The 21,757-nt window shown below is 52.7% G+C and overlaps 2 protein-coding genes across 6 annotated transcripts in view; one reads left to right on the plus strand and one right to left on the minus strand.

Moving 5' to 3' along the window:
- STRN4 (striatin 4) overlaps nt 1-10,763 on the minus strand; it is a 27,274-nt gene extending 16,511 nt beyond the window's left edge. For 3 of the 5 annotated variants that reach the window (XR_012001024.1, XR_012001023.1, XM_072755433.1), the window contains exons 1-4: nt 10,467-10,763; nt 2,256-2,359; nt 1,667-1,740; nt 531-609 (exon numbers count right to left, since the gene is read on the minus strand). Coding sequence is in view for 2 of the 5 variants with exons in the window: in XM_072755433.1 (XP_072611534.1) it covers nt 531-609; nt 1,667-1,740; nt 2,256-2,359; nt 10,467-10,748 (539 nt within the window). In the remaining 3 variants the exon portion in view is untranslated. Of the gene's footprint in view, nt 1-530; nt 610-1,666; nt 1,741-2,255; nt 2,360-3,190; nt 3,309-10,466 lie in introns of all 5 variants that reach the window. The other 2 variants (XR_012001025.1, XM_072755454.1) reach the window with 1 other exon arrangement.
- Nucleotides 10,382-21,420, plus strand: FKRP (fukutin related protein). Its single transcript, XM_072755470.1, has 3 exons — nt 10,382-10,413; nt 11,963-12,020; nt 17,835-21,420. Exon 3 carries the CDS (start codon nt 17,874-17,876, stop codon nt 19,359-19,361), a length of 1,488 nt encoding a protein of 495 aa, XP_072611571.1. The 5' UTR covers nt 10,382-10,413; nt 11,963-12,020; nt 17,835-17,873; the 3' UTR covers nt 19,362-21,420.
- The last annotated feature ends 337 nt before the right edge of the window (nt 21,421-21,757 follow it).

Consider the following 21,757-nt stretch of genomic DNA (forward strand, 5'->3'; position numbering starts at 1 on the left):
AGGGAGCCTGACGTGGGACTCGATCCTGAGTTTCCAGGACCAGGCCCTGGGCTGAAGGCGGCGCTAAACTGCTGAGCCACCAGGGCTGCCCCACCTGGGTGGTTTAGTAGGTCAAGCATCTGCTCTCAGCTCAAGTCATGATCCAAGGGTTCTAAGATCAAGTCCTGCATCAGGCTCTTTGTTCAATGAGGAGTCTGCTTCTCCCTCTTCCCCTCCCCACCACTCATGCCTGCTCTAGCTCTCTCCCTCCCTCTCTCTCAAATAAATCTTAAAAAAAAAAAAAAAAAGTGAGAGATATCTGGAGTCACTTCCCAGGAGTAGGGCCCCCCTACATCTGCCTTCTTAGCAAGTCTTCCCTCCCTCTCCAGGCTGGGCTCCATCCACAGAAGACAGGCCAAGAGAAACCCTGACAGTTCAGCATCCCACCCCCAGGGGGGTCAGGAAGGACTGTAGAGTCTTCAGACTTATCTCCCGAGCCAAACATGTCCTTCTCCCCAACACAGCCCAGCCCCCCTGTCCTGCACACTCACTGTCGGAGAAGCTGCCGCCCCTCCTTCCACACCAGCGGGCTGTTCTCCAGGGTGACCGACTCCACAGGGCCATTGGAGACTGGAGAATGGAGATAAAGGAGGCAGGCCGTCTTAGGGCAGCACCATGTACCTATCACCTCCTCCACCCTCCTCACCCTTCAACCCTCTTCAGTCACTATCAGTCACTGTCATAGATCCTACCAAGTCCCCTCCTGAGGGCACCCCTCCACACCCTCTACCTAGACTCCTGAGATTCTTCAAACCACCTCCCAGACTACCTTCAGACACCCATCTACTTATGCCAGTTTTCCACACAGGAAGCTGGCACCGTTCTGAGAAAGTCTGCAAAGCACACTCTATACTTTGAATATGACTCTGCCACTCACCAGCTGTGTGACCTGGAGCAAGTTGGTTTACCTCTCTAAGCCTCAGCTTCCTCTTCTGAGAATACTAGTTAATACTAACAGCACTTAGCTCTTGGGATTGTGAAGATTAAATGAGATTGTGTTTATTTTGTTCATCAACTACTTATCAGGCATCGCATCTACTAAGCACCCAGCTAGGTATCCAGGCTACAACAGTAACAAAGACCCCTGCCTTTGTGGGACTCCTGTTGGTGGGAGGGGTCTGACGTAAAGAACATTACTGTTAACTGGCCCTGAAAGGCCTTGACGGGTCGCCCAGCCCCTCACTTCCACTGTACCACCCACCTGTTCCAGTCACACTCAGTAACTCCTCGTCTCCTAACATACCACCCTCTTTCATGTCGCCATGCTTCTGTACACGTGTCCCTCTACCTGGAACACCTGCCCTACCAACCTGGTGGTGAACAGAGCCCTCTTCCGAGGAGCTTAGAACATTAAGGACAGTGTCCATCTATTTCACAGAGGGACAGCAGGCAGGACTGGCCTACTTCACACTATCTAGCTCCCTTCCCAGTCAGGGCCCCACAGAGTAGCCCCTGAAGAGGGGAACTGAGAGTGAGGCTCAAATCCTCCCCAGCACCCGCTCCAGCCAAGTCAGCTTCCTGCGGAGCAAAGTAAAAAAGAGGTGGCCCAACTCTGCACAACTCCATCACACTGACTTCTGTTGCAGGGGATGGGGAACCCAAGTTGGGCAGATATGAGGGTGGGTACCTTGTTCTGCCAATTCTGGTTTCTTCTCCCCTTGGTTCAGGTCTGTTCCAAACTTCAATTTATGATATTTGGCCCTAAGAGAGCAAATTATTAATAGGTGACAGACGCAGAGGAGTATATAGGGCCAACGCTCACCTCAGGGATCCAGATCCCAGAGCCTCCCCCAGTCCCGATGAAGCAGTCACCTCCCCCCCTGCCGTGAAGAAGCGGTTCTGGTGGAAAAGGCACCACACATGGGATTATGAGGAATCCACTCTTTGGAGTCAGGCAGCCTGGGGTGCTACCCCAGCTCCAGGGGTCCCTGAAGACATCCTCACCCTCTGGAAGCCTCACCTGTACCCACAATGTGGCTCAACGGGGTCAATGAGGCAACGTGCATACAGTAAGAGCCACCATCATGATAAATATTGTCCTTAGCCTTTATCCTGAACTCCACCTACTGTGTGTTGTTCTGTCCCTCTCTGCTACGATCAGACAATGATGGGCAATGGGGAAGAGAACACTGGATTGCAAACCTCCCAAGGCTGGAAGGCACTGCAGCCAGCCTCCAAACCCTGCCACTCAGGCCTGCCTTCTCAAAAGGACTCACCTCTCCTGTTTCAGCGCATATTCCAACATCTTGATCCGCCGTACCAGGTCTGTCTTGAGATTCTCTTGCCCTTTCCTTTCTCCCTGGAGGAAGGCCACCTGAGCCTGGGGGGACAGAAGGGAATAGGAGGACAGCCGGGCTCAGGTTCACTTAGGTGTGTCCCTCACTCACATAAGGACAATCAGCTCCAGCCCCTATTCCCACAATGACATGCAGCAGCCACTTCTTCAGGCGTGAAGACCCTGAGCCAGGGTTCAATGGAGCAGTGACAGGGCATGCTGGATCTGTTTCCAGAGTCCCCTGCCATGTGACCCACCATGAAAGAGCTGAGGAGGAGTCCTTAAGCCTTGAAATTAAAAGGGGTGACTTGGCCCCTGCCTTTTGGGGGAGAAGTCGGATCGGGGATGAAGGTGGAGAGGTAGGCGTGAAGAGCCTAGGCTCCTTCTCCCCCACCCTAAGGCAGGTGCTGTCCTCTAGGTTGCTGCTGGAGGTGGTGTCTCACTATTTCTACCAGAGCATCTGTCTCTGGGAGGCGTAGGAAGCTACTTTGGGAGCTTAGGGACAAGAGTGGGTGGCTCAGCTCAGCTCCCGCTCCAATGCAAAAGCTTTACCACCCAACCCCCACCGTGGGGACCAAGCGTCCCACTGGAGTCTGCCCAGGGTGAGCAAGACATGCTACAGACATGACCCAGGGCCCCTGCCAACCACTTCACACCGTCTGCTGGCATGGGCTGCCCCAGTCTGCTCTGGTCTGTCAACAGGTCTTTTGGAGACACTGGGCCAACGGCCTTCGAGGCAGGATCCTGGCCCCTGACCATGTTCCAGAAGTCCTGTGCCAAAGCCCTAAGAGCAGGGCTCAACCCTGGCTTCTCCCCAAGTGCTCCACTGTTACAGGCTGGGACAGCCTGTGCTACAGGCCGGGCTCGGCCACTTACTTGCTGCATGATCTTAGGCAGGTCATCAGCCTTCTCTGAGCCTCCATTTCCCCTTCTAGAAAATGGGGCTCACGAGAGTGCCTGCCCCTCATGTGTTAAGTTCTTCTCAGTCCGAGGCCTAGCACAGAAGAAGGGCTAATAAATGCCAGCTCCTACCTCTCATTATTTTTATTCTCCCTGTCTCTTCTTCCACAACGATGAAATGGGCCCAGTTCTTTAAGACCCAAGACCCACTCTCATGAATGAATAAATAAAATTAAAAAAAAAAAAGAAAAAAAAAAAAAGACCCAAGACCCATCAAGCAGAGATGTCTGTGGCTTACAGGCCTCCTGCCCCACAGGCAGCTGCATCTTCCTGGAGCCAATCCCCAAATATCACATGCTAGTTGGGGAACTTCAATGACTCCACTGGAAGCCCCGGGTCTGACCACAGACACCTTTTCCAGGCCGTGCCCATTCTCAAAGCCCAGCTCCAGGAATGTAAGTTCTCGGCAGTCTCTCAGATGCCCACCCACACTGCTCTCCCTCTCCTTGAGGCTCGAGGGGCCCGGGGGACCTACCTGCCCGTGCATTTGGGATTACAGCACAGCTCTGACCACAAGCCTACTAACACCTTGGTCCTCTTCCAGGGACCAGGTGTCTCCCTTAGGTTAGCTGAGAACTGAGCATGTGCTAATTAATGCCTGGCACTGGCCAAGGACTAGGGAAATGGGCATGCTCATATACCACTGATGGGGTCATAAATCAACACATCCTTCCCGGAGGGCAATTTGGCCACATCTATGAAAATGTTAAATGCACAATCCCTTTGTCCTGACAGGTCCACTTCCGAGGATGTAGCCTACAGGTATAACTGCAATGTAGGCTGCCTTTCAAGAAAATAAAAAGAAATAAATGTGCATTGATATAAGACAAAAGTATCATGCACTCATTTGTTTACTGCACTGATTTTTTACTGAGCCCCAACTGTGTATCAGGTACAGCTGCAGAAAGAGGAATATAGCACTAAACAAGACAAGGTACACGTTCCAGAGGAGAGGATGGGACAAAGAATGAACAGATCACCATATGTCACCAGGTATGGCGTGGGTGGAAAAAAAACCCATCTGTCTGTTGAGGGAATGGGACCTTCGCCCCCTTCTGAACACTTTTTTCTCTATACACTTTAAATCAACACATATATCCATAAACACCTAAGACTAGACAGGTGGACTCACACGTGGTCATCATCTTGGAAGTCTGAATCTCTGTCCTTTGTGTATCTTCTCAGCCATCCAAATCTGCCCTGTCCAGTCACTTTAGAAGGCGAGGAGAGGAATGCCTGGGTGGCTCAGTGGTTGAGCGTCTGCCTTTGGCTCATGGCGTGATCTCGGGAGTCCCAGGACTGAGTTCCCATCGGGATCCTTGCACAGAGCCTGCTTCTCACTCTGCCTATGTCTCTGCCTCTCTCCCTAAATGTCTCTCATGAATAAATAAATAAAATCTTTTAAAAAAGAAAAATAGGGGCAGCCCCGGTGGCTCAGCGTTTAGTGCCCCCTTCATCCCAGAGTCTGATCCTGGAGACCCGGGATTGAGTCCCATATCAGACTCCCTACATGGAGCCTGCTTCTCCCTCTGCCCGTGTCTCTGCCTCTCTCTCTCTCTCCTTCTCTGTGTCTTTCATGAATAAATAAATAAAATCTTTTAAAAAAAATAGAAGGTGGGGAGAGAGGTGGGGAAGAAAAAGCCAACCACCAAACCTAAGCCCCAAGTCACCTCCTCACTGTTCTCGCTATCCTCTGGGGGCCTTCTACTTGCCAGCACAGGTACATCCTGCTGAACGCCTACGTTCATTCAGTATCCAGCACTAGTGACTGCCTGTGACAGCCAGGTCCTGCATGAGGCACTGGCAGCGTAATGGAGAAGATGAATGGTTCCTGCTTCCCCCACCCCCCCCCAAGCTCTCAGTACATCACAGGACAGGCAGGGACATCAACAACCAACACATGGTGTGATGAGGCATGGTGAGGGAACAAAGGATGTTATGGGAGGAGGGACAACCAACCCACTCCTGGAGGTAAGAAGCACAGTTCAGCCAAGACCTGAAGGCTGTTAGAAGTTGGCCAGGGGAGTGGAGTGTGCTGCTGGCAGAGGACAGAGACAAGAGCTGTGTGGCAGGCTTAAGGAACGCTAAAAAGGCCAGAACAGTGGCATGAGAACGTGTAACAGGGTTAGTGAGGAAAGGCAGAGAGGCTTGTAGGCCCGAGAAAGGACCGCAGGTCAGGTCAGAGTTTGAGAATTGTCCTAAGAGCAAAGGGGAAGCCACAGAAGGGTTTTAAGCAAAGGAGAGACGTAATCGGTGCCTGCTACAAAGACAATTCCAGTTATATTGTGGAGAACTGATGGCTGGGGTGTCGGGGGGACACCGCATGCCCAAAAAGCTAAAGACCTGTCAGTCACAGGAGGCGGTCCCAGAAATCCTGAGAAGAAATGACAGTGGCCCAGACTAGGAAGGAGTGCTGGGTTGGTGGATCTGAGGTAATAAGGAAGCAGGACTGATAACACTGGTGACTCCGTCTGCGTGGAGAAGAAAGGGAAGTCAAGAACATACCAGGCCCTCACACTTGTTCAGCCTGGCCCCTTTATCTCCTTGCTATCATCACGCAAGCCCCGATCTCCCTTCTCCTAATAATTGTGGTGCAAGAACCTGGCTCAGCATACTCTGCTCTGTTGTCCCCTTTCCAGCTCCCCTGGCAAAGAAGGGAAAAGAGAGAACCAGAAACATGTGGTTGAAGTGAAGCAACTTGGTGGAATCCCACTGGAAGGGGAAGTGTTGGCGGCCAGTTCCTCCTACCTCCGAAAATGCCAGCAGCCCCACTGCCTGATCTAGGAGTGCCATGGTGGGCTGGCAGGTAAGCCCAGGATCTGGAAGTTCTCTACCCACCATATCCACCCATCGCCACTCCCTCTGGCCAGACTGTTAGAACACACACACCCCCAGAACTGTGCACAGACACGGCTGCCGCCTCTCCTGTGGCTGTTCCATCTCCCCGGCCAGGCGGCACTGCAAAGCCTTTCCAAGAAGCTTTAGCATCTCAGTCCTCCCAGGAGTGGATGCTTCTCTGTATCCTGCTGCTGACCTTTCTGTGCCAGCCCCTAGTCCTGTCTGTTTCCCTTCAGGACCCACCTAGCCCTGTAACTCCTACACTCTTCCTGCCCCAGGGTCAGAGACTCCTGGCAGGGATGACTCCCCACTGGATCCCTCAGAGCCCCTAGTGAGGCTGGCAGTGGGGGAGGGGCCAGTTCCACACATTCTCTGCCGCCACCATGCTCACCACATCTCCCTATCGCTGCTCCTATATGAATACCCAGTTGAGATTCCCCTGAGACATTCCTCCTGTCCTCAGGGAGCTTCCCTCCCCAGGAGCGCCAGAGATCTATAAACTCTATAGGGTTTGTACGTGATCTTTTGTGCTTGTCCCGTGTTCATTTACCTTAAATTTGTAACATACATATCTATAAAATCGGAAATATTTATGATTTTAACTTATATTTCTGTTTAAAAAAATCTTATTCTTTCTTTTTTTTTTTTTTAAGATTGATTTATTTATTCATGAGAGACACAGAGGCAGAGACACAAGCAGAGGGAGAAGCAGGCTCCCTGCAGGGAGCCCGACATGGGACTCGATCCTGAATCTCAGGATCACATCCTGAGCCAAAGGCAGATAGACGGTCAACTGCTGAGCCACCCAGGCATCCCTTATGCTTTCTTAAAGTAATCACTGTGCTTCGAGCAGAGCCACACAGTCAAATAACCCCATTTGCGGGTGAGCGTGCACAGTTCTCTGCAGCCTCTGGTGCAAACTAGCCTCCTCTGTTAGCCTGGAGGTCTCTGAAGGGCAGAAACCACACTGCGGGCTTCTCAGGATCCAGCACCTGACAACAAAAGTCCTGCTGTTGTTAGACGGCATCTTTACCACCTCCCTGCTCCGATCTCTGGGTACCTCTTGGCAGAACCTCACAAGAAGCTGCCTTTTCTACCATCCCCCCGACACACACACTCACTGGGAGCATTGACTGCACAGCTGGTCCTGTGCCAAGAAGAGCTATACTCAGCTATTTGGAGAAAAGGTATTCAGGGTTCCTCACAAAAGTCTGACACAGACCCGGCCTTCAAGGGTCTCACAAGAGAAGTCACACCTCTGTAAGTAGTAAGTGTTCGGGCAAAGGTGTGTAAAAAGAGATGCCGCTGATGGGAGTGTGTGGAACCATGGGGCAATGTGGCAGAACCAATTTTTAAATTTAAAATCACCATTTTATAACATAGCTTTCTACCATTCCACCCACCTATTCTGCTTTATACCCACATGGGAATATAAAGATATTCACTGCAGCCATTTCTGATGGGGGAAAAGCTGGAAAGAAGCTGAAAGCCTATCAGCAAGGGTGAACTAAAAGAGCTATGGTACAAACAGCAGGTGAAACATAGTTATCAAAAACAGTAAGAAAGCTCTCTGTGCTGATAGGAAAGGAATACCAAGACACGAGAAACAAGTGACATGATAAACAAGTATGTGAAAAAGTCACAAAATGATATGTATGTGACCTCATATTTTACACACAGAGCTGAACTACTTTTCTAGCAGTAACAGTTACAGAGAAGAGCAGGAAGGTGGAGGGGGGGCTGGGGGGCTCATCTGTTAAGCATCTGCCTTCAGCTCAAATCCTGATCCCAGGCTGGGATCTCCAGCCCAGCCCCCCCACACCCATGTTCTCCGTCAAACAAATAAATAAAATCTTAGGGGGGAAAAAAGGGCAGGAAAGGGACAAAGTGAGAGAGAGAGCTTTCTCTTTTCATACGCACATATATATGTACGTATGCACATACTTCTGAGACCTTTGCATTTCCACTGATGGGACAGAACAAAAGGAAAACAAAAGTACAAAATACGTGATGTGGCAGCCTAGACATGGGACAGCCTAACTGGGTGCTATCTACAAGTTCCTCTCACACTCCAAGAAGGGCCGCTGGATAAGGACATAAACACACAACTTTTCTTTAAAAAAAAAAAAAAAAAAAGATTTTATTTATTTACTCACAGACGCAAAGAGAGAGAGAGAGGCAGAAGGAGAAGCAGGCTCCATGCAGGGAGCCCAAGGCAGAACTTGATCCTGGGTCTCCAGGATGACACCCTGGGCCAAAGGCAGGCGCCAAATCACTGAGCCACCTGGGGTGCCCCACAACTTTTCTTTCTTGAGTCTCAAACATGAAAAGGTGGTAGTACGGTGGGTGCTGCAGCGTACACGGGCATAAAGTCCCAGAGACCAAGATTCAATCTAGTTATGACTGTTGTCTAGGATGACTCTCAAGAGGCCACTGGGCTTCTGTGGAACATTTTCCTCATCTGTATTGGGCAGCAGAGAGGTATGGAGAATGGGCTAGCAGCCCTGCCACCCACGGGCTGTGATCGTAGAGCAATCACAGACTGTCTCTCTCTCTCTCTCTCAGAGCCTCCCTTTCTCTTCTGATTCTTTTCTCAAAAAGCAAGGGTGGGGGAATAGGATCACTCACCATCCTAGAAGGATTAAATGATACCATGTATCTAAAGTGCTTCATACAGTTCCTGGCACTGCATATGTGCTCAATAAACAGCTGCTGTCATTACTGCTGAGTGAGGGCTATGACACCTGCCCGGTCTCCATAATGAGGTACTGAGATCTAGCTGGATGTATGCTGGGAAAGAGCTCTGGGAACAGAGTTGAACACAAAAGTAAGGGGTACTTACATAAGGATTCCTCTCCTACCTCAATGCTAAGCCTCAGCTATCACACAGCTAAGATCCCTGGTGGGGGAGGGAGGAGGAGAATTATGGAATGTCTCTTCATTCATCCTCTGGACAAAATTTTTAAATTATTTATTTGGTGCCCCCATATCAACTAGACAGGAAGCTGTGAACCAGAAGGGGAAAACTGGGTTGCTAGAAGTTGATACCGGTTTCTGCTAATTATACCCCAGCCCAGGAACCCTCAGAGTCCTCATGGCCCATTCTTGGATCCCTTTAAATCCTCACAACTCTGATGCCCCACAACTCTGATGCCCCATCCTCCCGACACTCTGCAAGCAGACCCATTCTGCAAGCAGACCCACACTTCTCAAGGTCGTGAAATCCAGCCCAACTCCTCAGGCTCTAATAAACTTCATCTCAGGGCACACTCCTCTCCCAAGCTACTCCACAAACCATGGGAACCTTCTGCAGACACATCCTCTCTCAGAGTCCTGAGATGCTTCTTCAACACTGCCTGCCTGCTCTGCAAAATGCTGCCCTGCCATCCTCCAGGTATCCCCCACTGTGAGTCCTCCTGTTCTCCAGCCCGGGTCCCCTTATCTCCACGTTGGCCAGCACCGCACTCCAATCCAGAGTTCTCCACCAGGCATCCTACACACAGCTCCATCTCAAGGCCTTCCCCCCCATCCCGCACTCCTCCACACCCCTCAGACTGGAGTTTCAGCTCTGCAGCCCTTCCATACAGGCTCCTGGAGCAAGTCCTGGCCCTATCTAGCTTCCTCGCCCGGTAACCCTCCCTGCCTGCACTCCATAGCCACACATGCCAGGGCTCCCCAAAGTTTCCTCCTTCCTTAGAGGGGAGGGCACACATCTTCCTGCCGGGACCCCTCGAGGCCCTTCTCTCATCCCAAGTGCTCATACAGCCATCTTCCAGTTCCCCCCAATCCCGGACAAGTGCTCCGAAACGCACCCCGTCCCAGGCTCCCTGACTTCCTCTCCCCACTCGACTCACTGTCGCCCTCGGCGGCTCCCAAGTCCCCCCGATGCCCCCTTTCTCCCACCCAAAGCCCATCAGGTTCCACCGCTAACCCCTCACCTGCTCGGGGACGGGGTGGGAGCCCCGCAGCACCTTTCGGGCTTTTGCTCGCTCCCAACAAGGCCCCCCGAGTCCTCCCACCACCCTCCGCTGAGTCCTGGGCTCCTCTCCAGGCAGCGTCTGCCGGTCCGCTCGCTCCCACTCCCGCTCAGCCGGCTCGGCTCCCCTGCGCCCCTCCTCTCGGCCGGTCCCGGTCGCATCCTCCCGCCTGTGGGGCCCCGCTCCCGCCTCGAGCTGCCGGGCGCCCTCAGGACCCCCCTCGGACGGCCCCTCACTCAGTCTCCGGGCCGGTCGCGGTCCCCTCCCGCCCCCCCGGCCGTCCCGGCGGCCATTGCTCCAAGATGGCGGCGGCGGCGGCGGCGGGTGAGGCCGGGCCGGGCCGGGCGGGGGGTCGGGGGTCCCGGGGCGGCGCTCACCTGCAGCTCGGCGCGCTCGGCCTCCCAGCGGGCCTTCTCCGCTTCGAAGCGCGCCCACTCATGCTGTATAAAGTGCAGGATGCCGGGCAGGCTCAGGGGCTCGGGGCCCGCCGTAGGCCCGGGGCTGCCTCCGCCGCCGCCTCCCTTACCAGCCGGGCCGGGCCCCGGGGCAGGGGCAGAGGCCGGGGCCGCCCCGGTCGGGCCGGGGCCCGCGCCAGAGCCGAGCGGGCGGCAGGAGGAGGCGGCGGCGGCGACCGCGGCGGCCGCTCGCTCCTCCATCATGGAGGCCCCGGGGCCGGCCCGCGCGCCCGCTGTGCCTCGCGCGCCTGCGCGGCCGTACCACCCCCCCCCCCCCCGCCCGCGCGCGCGCGCGCGCTCGGTGGGGGCCGGTCGGGGGGGGCGGTGATGGGAACGAGGCCGGGCACGCGCCTCGCCCACCCGGGTCGACCCCGAAGCGCGCGCGCGGGGAAGGGGGGGAAGGGGCGGGGCGGAGGCGCGGGCGGCGAGGAGGGCTAACGAGACCCAGGCCCAGAGGGTCGCGCGGTGGGGAGAGCAGGACTTTGGGAAGAGCCGCTTTCCGCCCCCTCCTCCGGCTTCGTTCCAACCCCCTCCAGACCCAAATGTCACTCTCCTTGCCACTGTCCCCCTGAAAGAAAGGGCGACCACCAGGGGTGGTTTCAGCAATGGTCCCATCCTCTCTGGTTCCTGGCTCAGGTCGGTAGTCATGGTAACCCTCCCCCTTTGTGGCAATGGAGCGCCAAACCTCTCCCGTCCCTGCACCGGGAGGAGGTTGCTAAGGTAACCTAAGTCCCTGGTGGTCCTTCCACCCCTACCGGCTCTTTGGTTACTATGGCAACCTCACCTAGCGCTCAGGTAGAAAGGACCCTAGCCCCAAGGACACTGACTTGCTGAAAGAACACCTCTTTCCCAACCCCTCCCCCTAGCCACCCAGCTGGCATTACCATGGTAACCATCCACCTCCTTCTCATCGTGAGAGAGCCAGGACCAAACCAACCAGGTGTTTTTATTTAGAGGAGAAGATGCTCTGCTGAGGAGTGGTTGCTATGGTTACAGGGCCTGGACCAGGAGGTGGAAATGGGGAAAAACTAACCCCTAGTTACTATGGTAACATGGGCAGTCCTCCCCTTCCAGAGACCCTAAGAGCAAAGCTCACCAAGATAGGGGACCTTTTAGGATTGTGTCTCAGGATGGAGTATGTCTAGGGAAGGGGTTGTGGTTGTCATGGTAACAGCTTTGGTTACTTCTAGCCCCACCTTTCTGGACACATTCATAAGAAAGGGATGGTTATAGGTCGTTATGCTAACTGACATCCTTCCCACCCATTCCCGAGACACTCCAGATGGTGGGTGAGCTTATGGAACAACAAGAGAAAAGATTCTCTGACCTTCTCATTGCCACTTTTGTAGGTAAGGTGAAATCATATTCTCCTGTGCAAAATTGGCTGATTTGGGGTTTTCTGGTTCTTGTTCCCTCAGCAATGCAGCTGAGCTGGCCTGGAACCACCCACCCGGAGCTCCCACAGCAGCCTCAGAGGTAAGAAGTTCCTCAGTGTCACCAGCACTCGTGTGGAAACTGCCCTCCCCACATGTCGCTCATTTTCTCTGCCTGTCGTGTTCCCATGCCACAGATGGAGCAGCCAAGGCTCAGTCTTGAGCAGCACTCGGGCCAGGTGAACCTAGACCTCAAGTGAATCTGGATCCCCTTATGTTGTTTTGTGGGGAACAGAGACAAAGTCTCAGCTTAACTGTTCTCTCCTCCCCGGACCACCTTTTCTCTCTCACACCCCTCTCTGGTTTCCTGACCTATCTGTAAGGTGTGTGTTTGTGGTTTTGTCTTCCTCTCTGTTGAGGGTCTGCCCAATGACTGCCTCGCTCTCTCCCTGTCCCCAGAACACAGGGTCTGGCCCAGAGGGTACTTAGGAAATATCTGTCTGTTGATTGAGTTGATGAAAAGCACCTATCGGGTTAGGGCTGCAGAATATTCACTGAAGGTAGACAGTGAGCTGGGCTGTCTGAGTGGACCCAAGAAAGACAGCAGAGTTTATTGGTTGAAAACATGACTGGGGGCCAGCTTTGTGGGTCAAATCCTGAGTCCACCGTTTCCCATCTTTGTGACTTTGAATGAGTGACTTCACTTGTCTGTGCTGGTTTTTCCCCATCTTTAAATGTGATCAGGGGCAGCCCTGGTGGCTCAGCGGTTTAGCACTGCCTTCAGCCCGGGGTGTGATCCTGGAGGCCCAGGATTGAGTCCCATGTCAGGTTCCCTACATGGAGCCTGCTTCTCCCTCTACCTGTGTCTCTGCCTCTCTCTCTGTATCTCTCATGAATAAATAAATAAAATCTTTAAAAAAAATAAATAATAAAAAATAAATAAGTGATCAGAACTTGAAGATTAGAGATGCCTAATTAGGTGGCTCAGTGGTTGACCCTCTACCTTCGGCTCAGGTCGTGATCCCAGGGTCCTGGGATCAAGTCCTGCCTCAGGCTCCCCACGGGGAGCCTACTTCTCCCTCCGCCTATGTCTCTGCCTCTCTCTCTGTGTCTCTCATGAATTAAAAAAATAAATAACTTAAAAAAATAACTTGAAGATTAAAGGGATCTGGCATGTTAAGAGCAACTAAAATTGTTGCTATTACCATCCTATTGTGGTGCAGAAACACATAGAATATTCGGACCTAAAAAAAAAAAAGAATATTCGGACCTTCAAAATCATCATTTCATCCACTTTTCCTCAATAAAGGCATTTCGAGCCCTTGTGGTTGAGGAAGCCAAGTCCAACCTTGTCAGGGTACTTGATGATTCCTTTCTTTCTCTTATGTGGAAACTGCCCTCATCTGTTGGTCTGGCTATCATACCCACTGGTCTCTAAGGACCCAGTTTCTGTCCTCTGTTCTGCTGGGCACCTCGTGGCCCAGAAGCACTCAGACAGAACATGCTGAGAGCCAGAATGTGGGAGATAGAGACCTGGGTTTTCCCTGCATCCTTTGTCTCTGAGCCACAGGTTCCCCACCTGAACAACTGGATTCAGTCATTCGTGCCATACAAATTTATTGAGCATCTGCTATGTGCCAGGCACTGAGGTGCTGCTATGTGCCAGGCACTCTGAGTATATAGCAGGGAACAAAACAGTAAAATTTGCACAGTAAAGACTTGGAGAGAAAAATGCAGGGATGGGGCACAGGAAATATGTGAGTGATAGGGAGATGCATTTTGAAAAAGACTGGCCAGAGGTACCTGGGTGGCTCAGTGGTTGAGTGTCTGCCTTTGGCTCAGGTCATGATCCTGGGGACCTGGGATTAAGTCCTGCATCGGGCTCCCTGCAGGGAGCCTGTTTCTCCCTCTGTCTATGTCTCTGCCTCTCTCTATGTGTCTCTCATGAATAAATAAATACAATCTTTAGGGAAAAAAAAAGTGGGCAAAGAAAGGGCTCACTGGACAGGTGATACTTGAACAGAGACCTGAAGGCCATGAGGGAGGAGACTTGCAGATACAGAAGGGGCGGGGGGGGGGGGGGGTGGGCATCCAGGCAGAGGGAACAGCCAGCGCTTTGGCCATAGTGTCCTGGGAGTATTTGAAGATTGGGGTTTGGTGGCCAGTGTGGCAGAAGCTAAATCAGCAGGAGAGGGTGGGGGATCATGCAGGGCCTTATGGGCCCTGGTGAAGACTTTGGCTTTTCCTTTGGGTTATGAGCTACAGAGGGTTTCAGCAGATGCAGGACAGGATCTAATTTGAATTTTAACAGGATCTCTCTGGGCGCTGAGTGGGGAACAGTGTAGGGGGAGGGGGGATGAGGGCAGAGCAGGAAGATGGTCTCTTTAGAATCTTTTTTTTTTTTTTAAGATTTTTATCTATTTATTTGAGAGAGAGCACAAGCAGGAGAGGGGCAGAGAAAGAAGCAGCCCCCCGCCTCCCCCCCGCTGAGCAGGGAGCCTGACACAGGACTCCATCCCAGGACCCTCGGATCATGACCTGAGCTGAAGGCAGATGTCAAATCAACTGAGCCATCCAGGCACCTGGTTTCTTTAGAATCTTTAGAAGATTCTAGAATCATCAGTGGTCTCCTATGTTTCTGTATACATAAGCTCTAAGATTCTAAGATTCTAAAATTTTTAAGGCCCTGAAGATTCTATGGTTCCAAAGATCCCTCCCCCCACAGTAATAGGAGGTCAGGGTTGCTGTCTGTCTCTGCGTCCTATGTGTCCACTATTGAGTCCCCAGAGCCAAGAACAGTGCCTGGATGTCATAAACATTCCACAGAGAGGGAAGAAGTGAAGGAAGGAAGAATCAATCTAAGGTCCAGAAGGTGATTCCAAAGATTAAGAAGTTGCTTTTAAAGTGCAACTCAGATTCTTGAGTGTCAGCCAAGCTGGGTCAGAGAAGGGCAAGCAGGCCTGGGATGGGTGAAGAGGGGTAGGAGGGCATTCCTGGTAAAGGGCAGCGGGAAGAGGAGGCAGGAAGATCTGGGGCCCAGAGTTGTAGTACAGAGTTTGACTTCAGGAACCTGAGGCCCTGTAGACTCTGAGAACCCTGATCTTGGGAATCAGCTTTTCACCAGGTGCACTTTGAGTGCCCACCCATGTGCTAGGAACATAGAGGTGATCCAGGAACCCTGGCTTTACCCTCCCAGGTCTCACCGTCTAGTGAGGCCAATCGACCCATCCCCAGATGATGCCCAATCAGAATGGGCAGGGCTGGGACTGGGAGCCCAGGGGCTTCAAGATCCCATGGAGGACTTCTGACCCAGCCTTGGATTCCGGGAGGGCTTCCTGGGGGAGGAGGCACCAGAGCTGAGTGGTAAAGCATAAGTAGTTCTCCAGGAGAAAAAAGGCATGGGGAGAAGCGGTGTTTGGGCAAAGATTCTTCTAAGCAGAAGGAACAGAATATACAAAGGCCTAGAAATAACATCTGTTTGAGGAAGAGTCCAAAGTGGTTTAGGCAGAGTTTGACAGGTCGCAGGAGATGGAGCTGGACTGGGGGGCCAACAGGAGATAGGTCACCCGAGGCCTTGTGGGAGGTTGTAAGAAATTTAACTTTTGCCTCAGGGTACTGGGTAGCCATGTCAGGTTCCAAGCAGGGAGGGAGAGGTCAGGTTTGTGCTTTATGAAGACCCTCTGGCTACCATGAGGAGCAGACTTGATCAGGAAACCAGGGGAGGCAGAGTGGGGATCTGGGTGGACCAGGATGGAAGGTGGTGCTGTGGTCAGAAGTATTTAGGAGGTACGAAGATTAGCTGAGTCTCTATTGTCCCCCTTTCTGGGAGGAGTAGAAACCTATGGAAATCCTTCATGGGGAAAATTTTTTTTTAAGTATCTGCTCAGAGCTGGGGAGTGTTAGTCATACCTCCCATGCTAGAGGCCAGCCAGAGCTTTAAGTTGTGCTGGGGACAGGGAGACAGCGCCATCTGGGGGTTGCTCAGGAGTGCTGCTGATGAAGGAAGGGTGAGTATGCCCTGTGGCCGGAAGCCCCTTAGCAAAAGAGGCTGCCAACACCTCTTAAAAATTTTTTTAGGGATCCCTGGGTGGCGCAGTGGTTTAGCGCCTGCCTTTGGCCCAGGGCGCGATCCTGGAGACCCGGGATCAAATCCCACGTCGGGCTCCCAGTGCATGGAGCCTGCTTCTCCCTCTGCCTATGTCTCTGCCTCTCTCTCTCTCTCTCTCTGTGTGTGACTATCATAAATAAATAAAAATTAAAATATTAAAAAAAAATTTTTTATTATCAAAAAAAAATTTTTTTTATTTATTATTTGATAGGACTTAGCATTAAAAGTACTTTTTTATTTCAAGTTTTTATTTAAATTCTAGTTAGTTAACACATGGTAAAATTGGTTTCCGGTGTAGAATTTAGTGATTCCTCATTTACATATAACACCCAGTACTCATCACAGTAAAAAAAAAAAAAAAAACAATATAGGGGTGTCTGGGTGGCTCAGTCAGTTAAGCATCCGACTCTTGATTTCAGCTTAGGTGGTGATCTCAGGGTCATGGGCTCGAGCCCCAAAGGGGCTCCAAGGTAGGGAGGTAGGGCTCTATGCTCCTCAGGGAGACTACTTGAGATTCTCTCTCCCTCTGCCCCTCCCCTTGCTTTCACTTGCTCACTCTCTCTCTCAAATAAATAAATCTTTAAAAAAAAAAAAAAAAGAGGGCAGCCCGCGTGGCTCAGCGGTTTAAGCGACACCTTCGGCCCAGGGCCTGATGCTGGAGACCCAGGATCGAGTCCTGCGTCGGGCTCCCTGCGTGAAGCCTGCTTCTCCCTCTGCCTGTGTCTCTGCCTCTCTCTCTCTCTCAGTCATGAATAAATAAATAAATAAATCTTTAAAAGGAAAAAAAAATTTTTAGTTGTGGTAAAATACACAAACCAAAACTTATCTTAATTTTTAAGTATATAGTTCTTATATATAGTTATGTGTATTCAACATTATCGTACAAACAGTCTTTCATCTTACAAAACTGGAAATCTAAAAAAAAAAAAAACAGAAAAAAAAAAAAAAAAACTGGAAATCTATACCCATTAAACAACTCCCATTTTCCCCTCCCCACAGCCCCTGGCAACCACCATTCCATTTTCTGTTTCTGTAAGTTTGACCCATTCCATGTTTTGTTTTGATTTGTTTTAATTAGTGGCCAATATTTAAAATTGGGATAATTGTGATTTAAGAAAACATTTCTAGCCTGTCTTGCAAAACCAAAACTATCTAGCTGACCATCAGGAAAGAGATGGCCAGATGGCACAGGATTTGAGGAAATGAGAAGGGGACAGTGGGGGGGAGGGGCTTGGTGGCTATGCTGAGGCTGCAGCCTGACCCTGGAGCAAGGGCCAAGGTGTGAGAGGGACAGGAGAGAGAGATGGGGGTGCGGGGGCTTCCTGGAGGAGGGAATGGGAGAGCAGAAGGCGCAAACTAAGACCTGGGAATGGAGTGGGGCATTAATAACTGAACCCAAACATGAATGAGAAGTTGACAAAGAAAAGGATAAAGATTAGGTGCAATTGAACAAGAAAGAAGATTTGACAAAACCTTGCCAAGCACCAGGCTTTGTGCTCGGTGGAACCAGGGACCCGGGGTGATTGAGAAAAGCTCAGGACCTGCCCAGTGGGAGGATACAGACTTGTCCCTGTGAAGAAATGGCTAAATGGCTATGGGTGGGACAACCCAAGGAGCTGAAGGGGGCCCAGAGGAAGTGGATGGATGGGAGGTCAGAGAGGGCTTCCTGGAGGAGGGGAAATCAGAGCTGAAACCAAATAGAGAAAGGGCTGGGAGAGAAGGGCCGTGCTGAGGATGGGAAGGGTGGGGGGGTAGGAGGCTTCTGACAACCAGCTCCAGCCCCTCCTTTCGTTCTCCCCACCTCCCCAGGATGCCCTGGAAGCCCAGCTAGGGCCGGTCTTTGGCCTCATGCGTCTCACCCGCTGCCAGGCTGCCCTGGCAGCCGCCATCACACTCAACCTCCTGGTCCTCTTCTATGTCTCCTGGCTGCAGCACCAGCCCAGGAACTCCCGGGCCCGGGGTCCCCGCCGTGGAGCTGCTGGCGGCCCCCGTGTCACCGTCCTGGTGCGGGAGTTCGAGGCCTTTGACAACGCGGTGCCTGAGCTGGTGGACTCCTTCCTGCAGCAGGACGCAGCCCAGCCGGTGGTGGTGGCCGCGGACACGCTCCCCTACCCGCCCCTGGCGCTGCCCCGCGTTCCCAACGTCCGCCTGGCGCTGCTCCAGCCCGCCCTGGACCGGCCCGCCGCAGCCTCGCGCCCCGAGACCTACGTGGCCACTGAGTTCGTGGCTCTGGTGCCCGACGGGGCGAGGGCCGACGCACCGGGCCAGCTGGAGCGCATGGTGGAGGTGCTCCGGGCGGGAGGGGCACGCCTGGTGGCCGCCCCCGTCGCCTCGGCCAACCCTGCCCGGTGCCTGGCCCTGAACGTCAGCCTGCGGGAGTGGACGGCCCGCTACGGCCCGGCCCCCTCCGCGCTCCGCTGCGATGCCCTGGACGGAGACGCCGTGGTGCTCCTGCGTGCCCGCGACCTCTTCAACCTGTCGGCGCCCCTAGCCCGGCCGATGGGCACCGGCCTCTTCCTGCAGACGGCCCTGCGCGGCTGGGCGGTGCAGCTGCTGGACCTGCCCTTCGGCGCGGCGCGCCAGCCCCCCCTGGCCACGGCCCACGCGCGCTGGAAGGCAGAGCGCGAGGGGCGCGCGCGGCGGGCGGCCCTGCTGCGCGCGCTGGGCATCCGCCTGGTGAGCGGGGAAGGCGGGCGCCTCGAGTGGTTCGGGTGCAACAAGGAGACCCCGCGCTGCTTCGGGACGGTGGTGGGCGACACGCCGGCCTACCTCTACGAGGAGCGCTGGACGCCCCCGTGCTGCCTGCGCGCGCTGCGCGAGACCGCCCGCTACGTGGTGGGCGTGCTGGAGGCGGCGGGCGTGCGCTACTGGCTGGAGGGCGGCTCGCTGCTCGGGGCCGCCCGCCACGGGGACATCATCCCATGGGACTACGACGTGGACCTGGGGATCTACCTGGAGGACGTGGGCAACTGCGAGCAGCTGCGGGGCGCCGAGGCCGGCTCGGTGGTGGACGAGCGCGGCTTCGTGTGGGAGAAGGCCGTGGAGGGCGACTTCTTCCGCGTGCAGTACAGCGAGAGCAACCATCTGCACGTGGACCTGTGGCCTTTCTACCCCCGCAACGGGGTCATGACCAAGGACACGTGGCTGGACCACCGGCAGGATGTCGAGTTCCCCGAGCACTTCTTGCAGCCTCTCGTGCCCTTGTCCTTTGCTGGCTTCGTGGCGCAGGCGCCTAACAACTACCGTCGCTTCCTGGAGCTCAAGTTCGGTCCCGGGGTCATCGAGAACCCCGAGTACCCCAACCCGTCGCTCCTGAGTTTGGCAGGAAGTGGCTGAGGCTCCAGCGCCCCGCTCCTGGGGTCTGGAGAACACTCATGCTCTGGGAGCGGTCCTTTGCTCTGGTGCCGCTGGCATTCGGTGGGCGGGCCGGGGATGCCAAGCTGCCCTGCGAGGCCCAGCACGGTCCTGGACGTCGAAGACGTGCCCTGCCCAAGATTCCCAAGAACTTGGGTTTGATTTAGAGCACGGACAGTTTTGTAAAGAGGAGAAAGTGTACGTTTTGCGGCCGGACTGCCGGATTAAAACCCCAGTTCTACCACTTACAGGTTACTCGGGCCTGAGGGAGAGCCCCAATTTCAAGGTGCGTAGGACACACACACACCCCCCCCCCCCCAACCGCTGCTCGCCCTTGCAGTGTCAGATCACAAAGAGCCCACAGGACATTTGGTTGCTGGGGTTGTTGCTTCCGCCACTAGAGGGCGCCTTCGTCCCGCTATGGCGGAACCTCAGCGCCCATAGCTTTTCCTAACTCTTGAGCCTTTGGTTTCTCTAATCCCCTGTACCTGGCGGGACAGGATGACTATGTCCCTTCTTCCAGAGTGCGACCTCCTTGCCTCCTGGGAGAGCCCTGTGAGGTGCATGCTGCTCTTAACTCCCATCTTACAGAGGAGGAGAAAGAAGCTCAGCCCTGAGCTGCAGCTCTGGCTAGGAACCGGGTCCTGGATGCCCCACCCCCTACTCCCTGTAACTGTGTTACCTCATTGTTTTAGCTCTCTGCACCCAGTAGCCCACTTGCCAGGCGGGATAAATGGTAATCATAACGCAGGTTACTCAGCACCATATGATGTGCCAGGCACCTTCTCAGTGTTCCACACAGATTAGCTGGTTGATCATATTTCCATTTTACAGATGAGCAAACTGAGGCCAGAATGGTAGTCATTTGCCCAAGGCCAGACAGCTTAGGAAGTGACAGAGCAAGGACCTGAACCCAAGCAGTCTGGAGCCCACACTAAGTTGGATACTATGCAGGTGTCTCAGAATGGTCTGTGAGACCGGGCCCCAGGAGGCCTTTCTTACTACCTAGCAGGTGAAGCCATGATGGCCTGTCTTTTGTGATCATGCACCTAAGGCTAAATGCTCTTTGGGCAAGTATCCTGAATATGTGTATTTACTTATAAATTATATACAGGTACTGCTATCATTCTATAGATTAGTAATGAGGCCTAAATTATTCCATTTTAAAATTTAAAATAAATATGGACGTTTTTTATTTGGCTCATCTCAGTGACTTGTCCCACACACTCCCTGGGTGTGGACACCCTAGCTTTTGGGACCACAGGCTCTGAGGTGGGAGAGGCCTGGAGTCAAAACCCAGTACTACGACTTTCTCTCAGTGCGAACTGAGAGGCAGTGACTCTGCCTCTCTGAACCTCAGCTTTGCACTGGGAAATGGAGATAATGAGTGTTTACCCCACAGGGATGCCATGAGGCACTTGAGTGGTAAAGGGGTCAGGAATCAAGCCTGGGTTTGACTCTTGAAATGGCCACTTATTTTGTGTGATCTTAGGCAAGTCACTGCCTCTTCAAACCTATAGCTTGGGCTGGGGGGATGCTTTGCAGACCAGCAGGAGAAGATAAATGCAAATTTGGCCCAAGCTCCTGAGGCTCACTTCCAAAGGCCAACTTCTTAGGACACAACCTCTGTTTTTAGCCACTGGACCCCGCAAATGGCTCCCAGGGACTGTTGGGTTTCCATGGAGCATTCTGGAAATATATGGGGATGATTTGGGTTATCACTGTGACCGGGTGGTGCTTTTGGCTCTTGGGAGGCATAGCCCAGGGATGGAGATGTCCTAATAAGCAAGGCATCTCCACACACTAAAGCATTGTCCCTTGTCACATACAGTTTTAAAATGTCCCATTGGACATTCATGAAGGATGTTGATATTCAAAATATTTTGCAACTGGCACGGTGATAGAAATTAATATATATGTCAATATATGCATCAAAATGTTTAAATATGTCTTTTTTTATTCTCTAAAGAATGGAAACGATCTCTCTCTCTATATATTTCTTTAAATTGTTTGCCAAGAACGTAAGCTGATGCTCAAATCATTCTGAAATCATGTGATCATTTTGTTTTATTTAGAAATTGTTGGTGTGGTTTCTTCATTGATATATTATATATATATATATTCATTAATTTAATTACTTTATTTATTATATAAAATATATATAAAAATAACCCTGTCTTAGCTGTGATTTGATAAGAGAACCACATCAGGTTCTTCTGGCAATTTCCTATTAAACTAAGTGCCATTTAGGTGACTTGGGGTCTCAGTAGATAAAGAATTTCTCTTAGCACCACCCATAGTGTTTTCTCATCATTGTTCCTGAACTAACAACAATTACACTAGAAACTTGAATAGCCTTCATAATACTTCCTGATAGC

Source organism: Vulpes vulpes, chromosome 1 (genome assembly GCF_048418805.1).
Source record: "Vulpes vulpes isolate BD-2025 chromosome 1, VulVul3, whole genome shotgun sequence".
Classification (NCBI taxonomy): Eukaryota; Metazoa; Chordata; class Mammalia; order Carnivora; family Canidae; genus Vulpes; species Vulpes vulpes.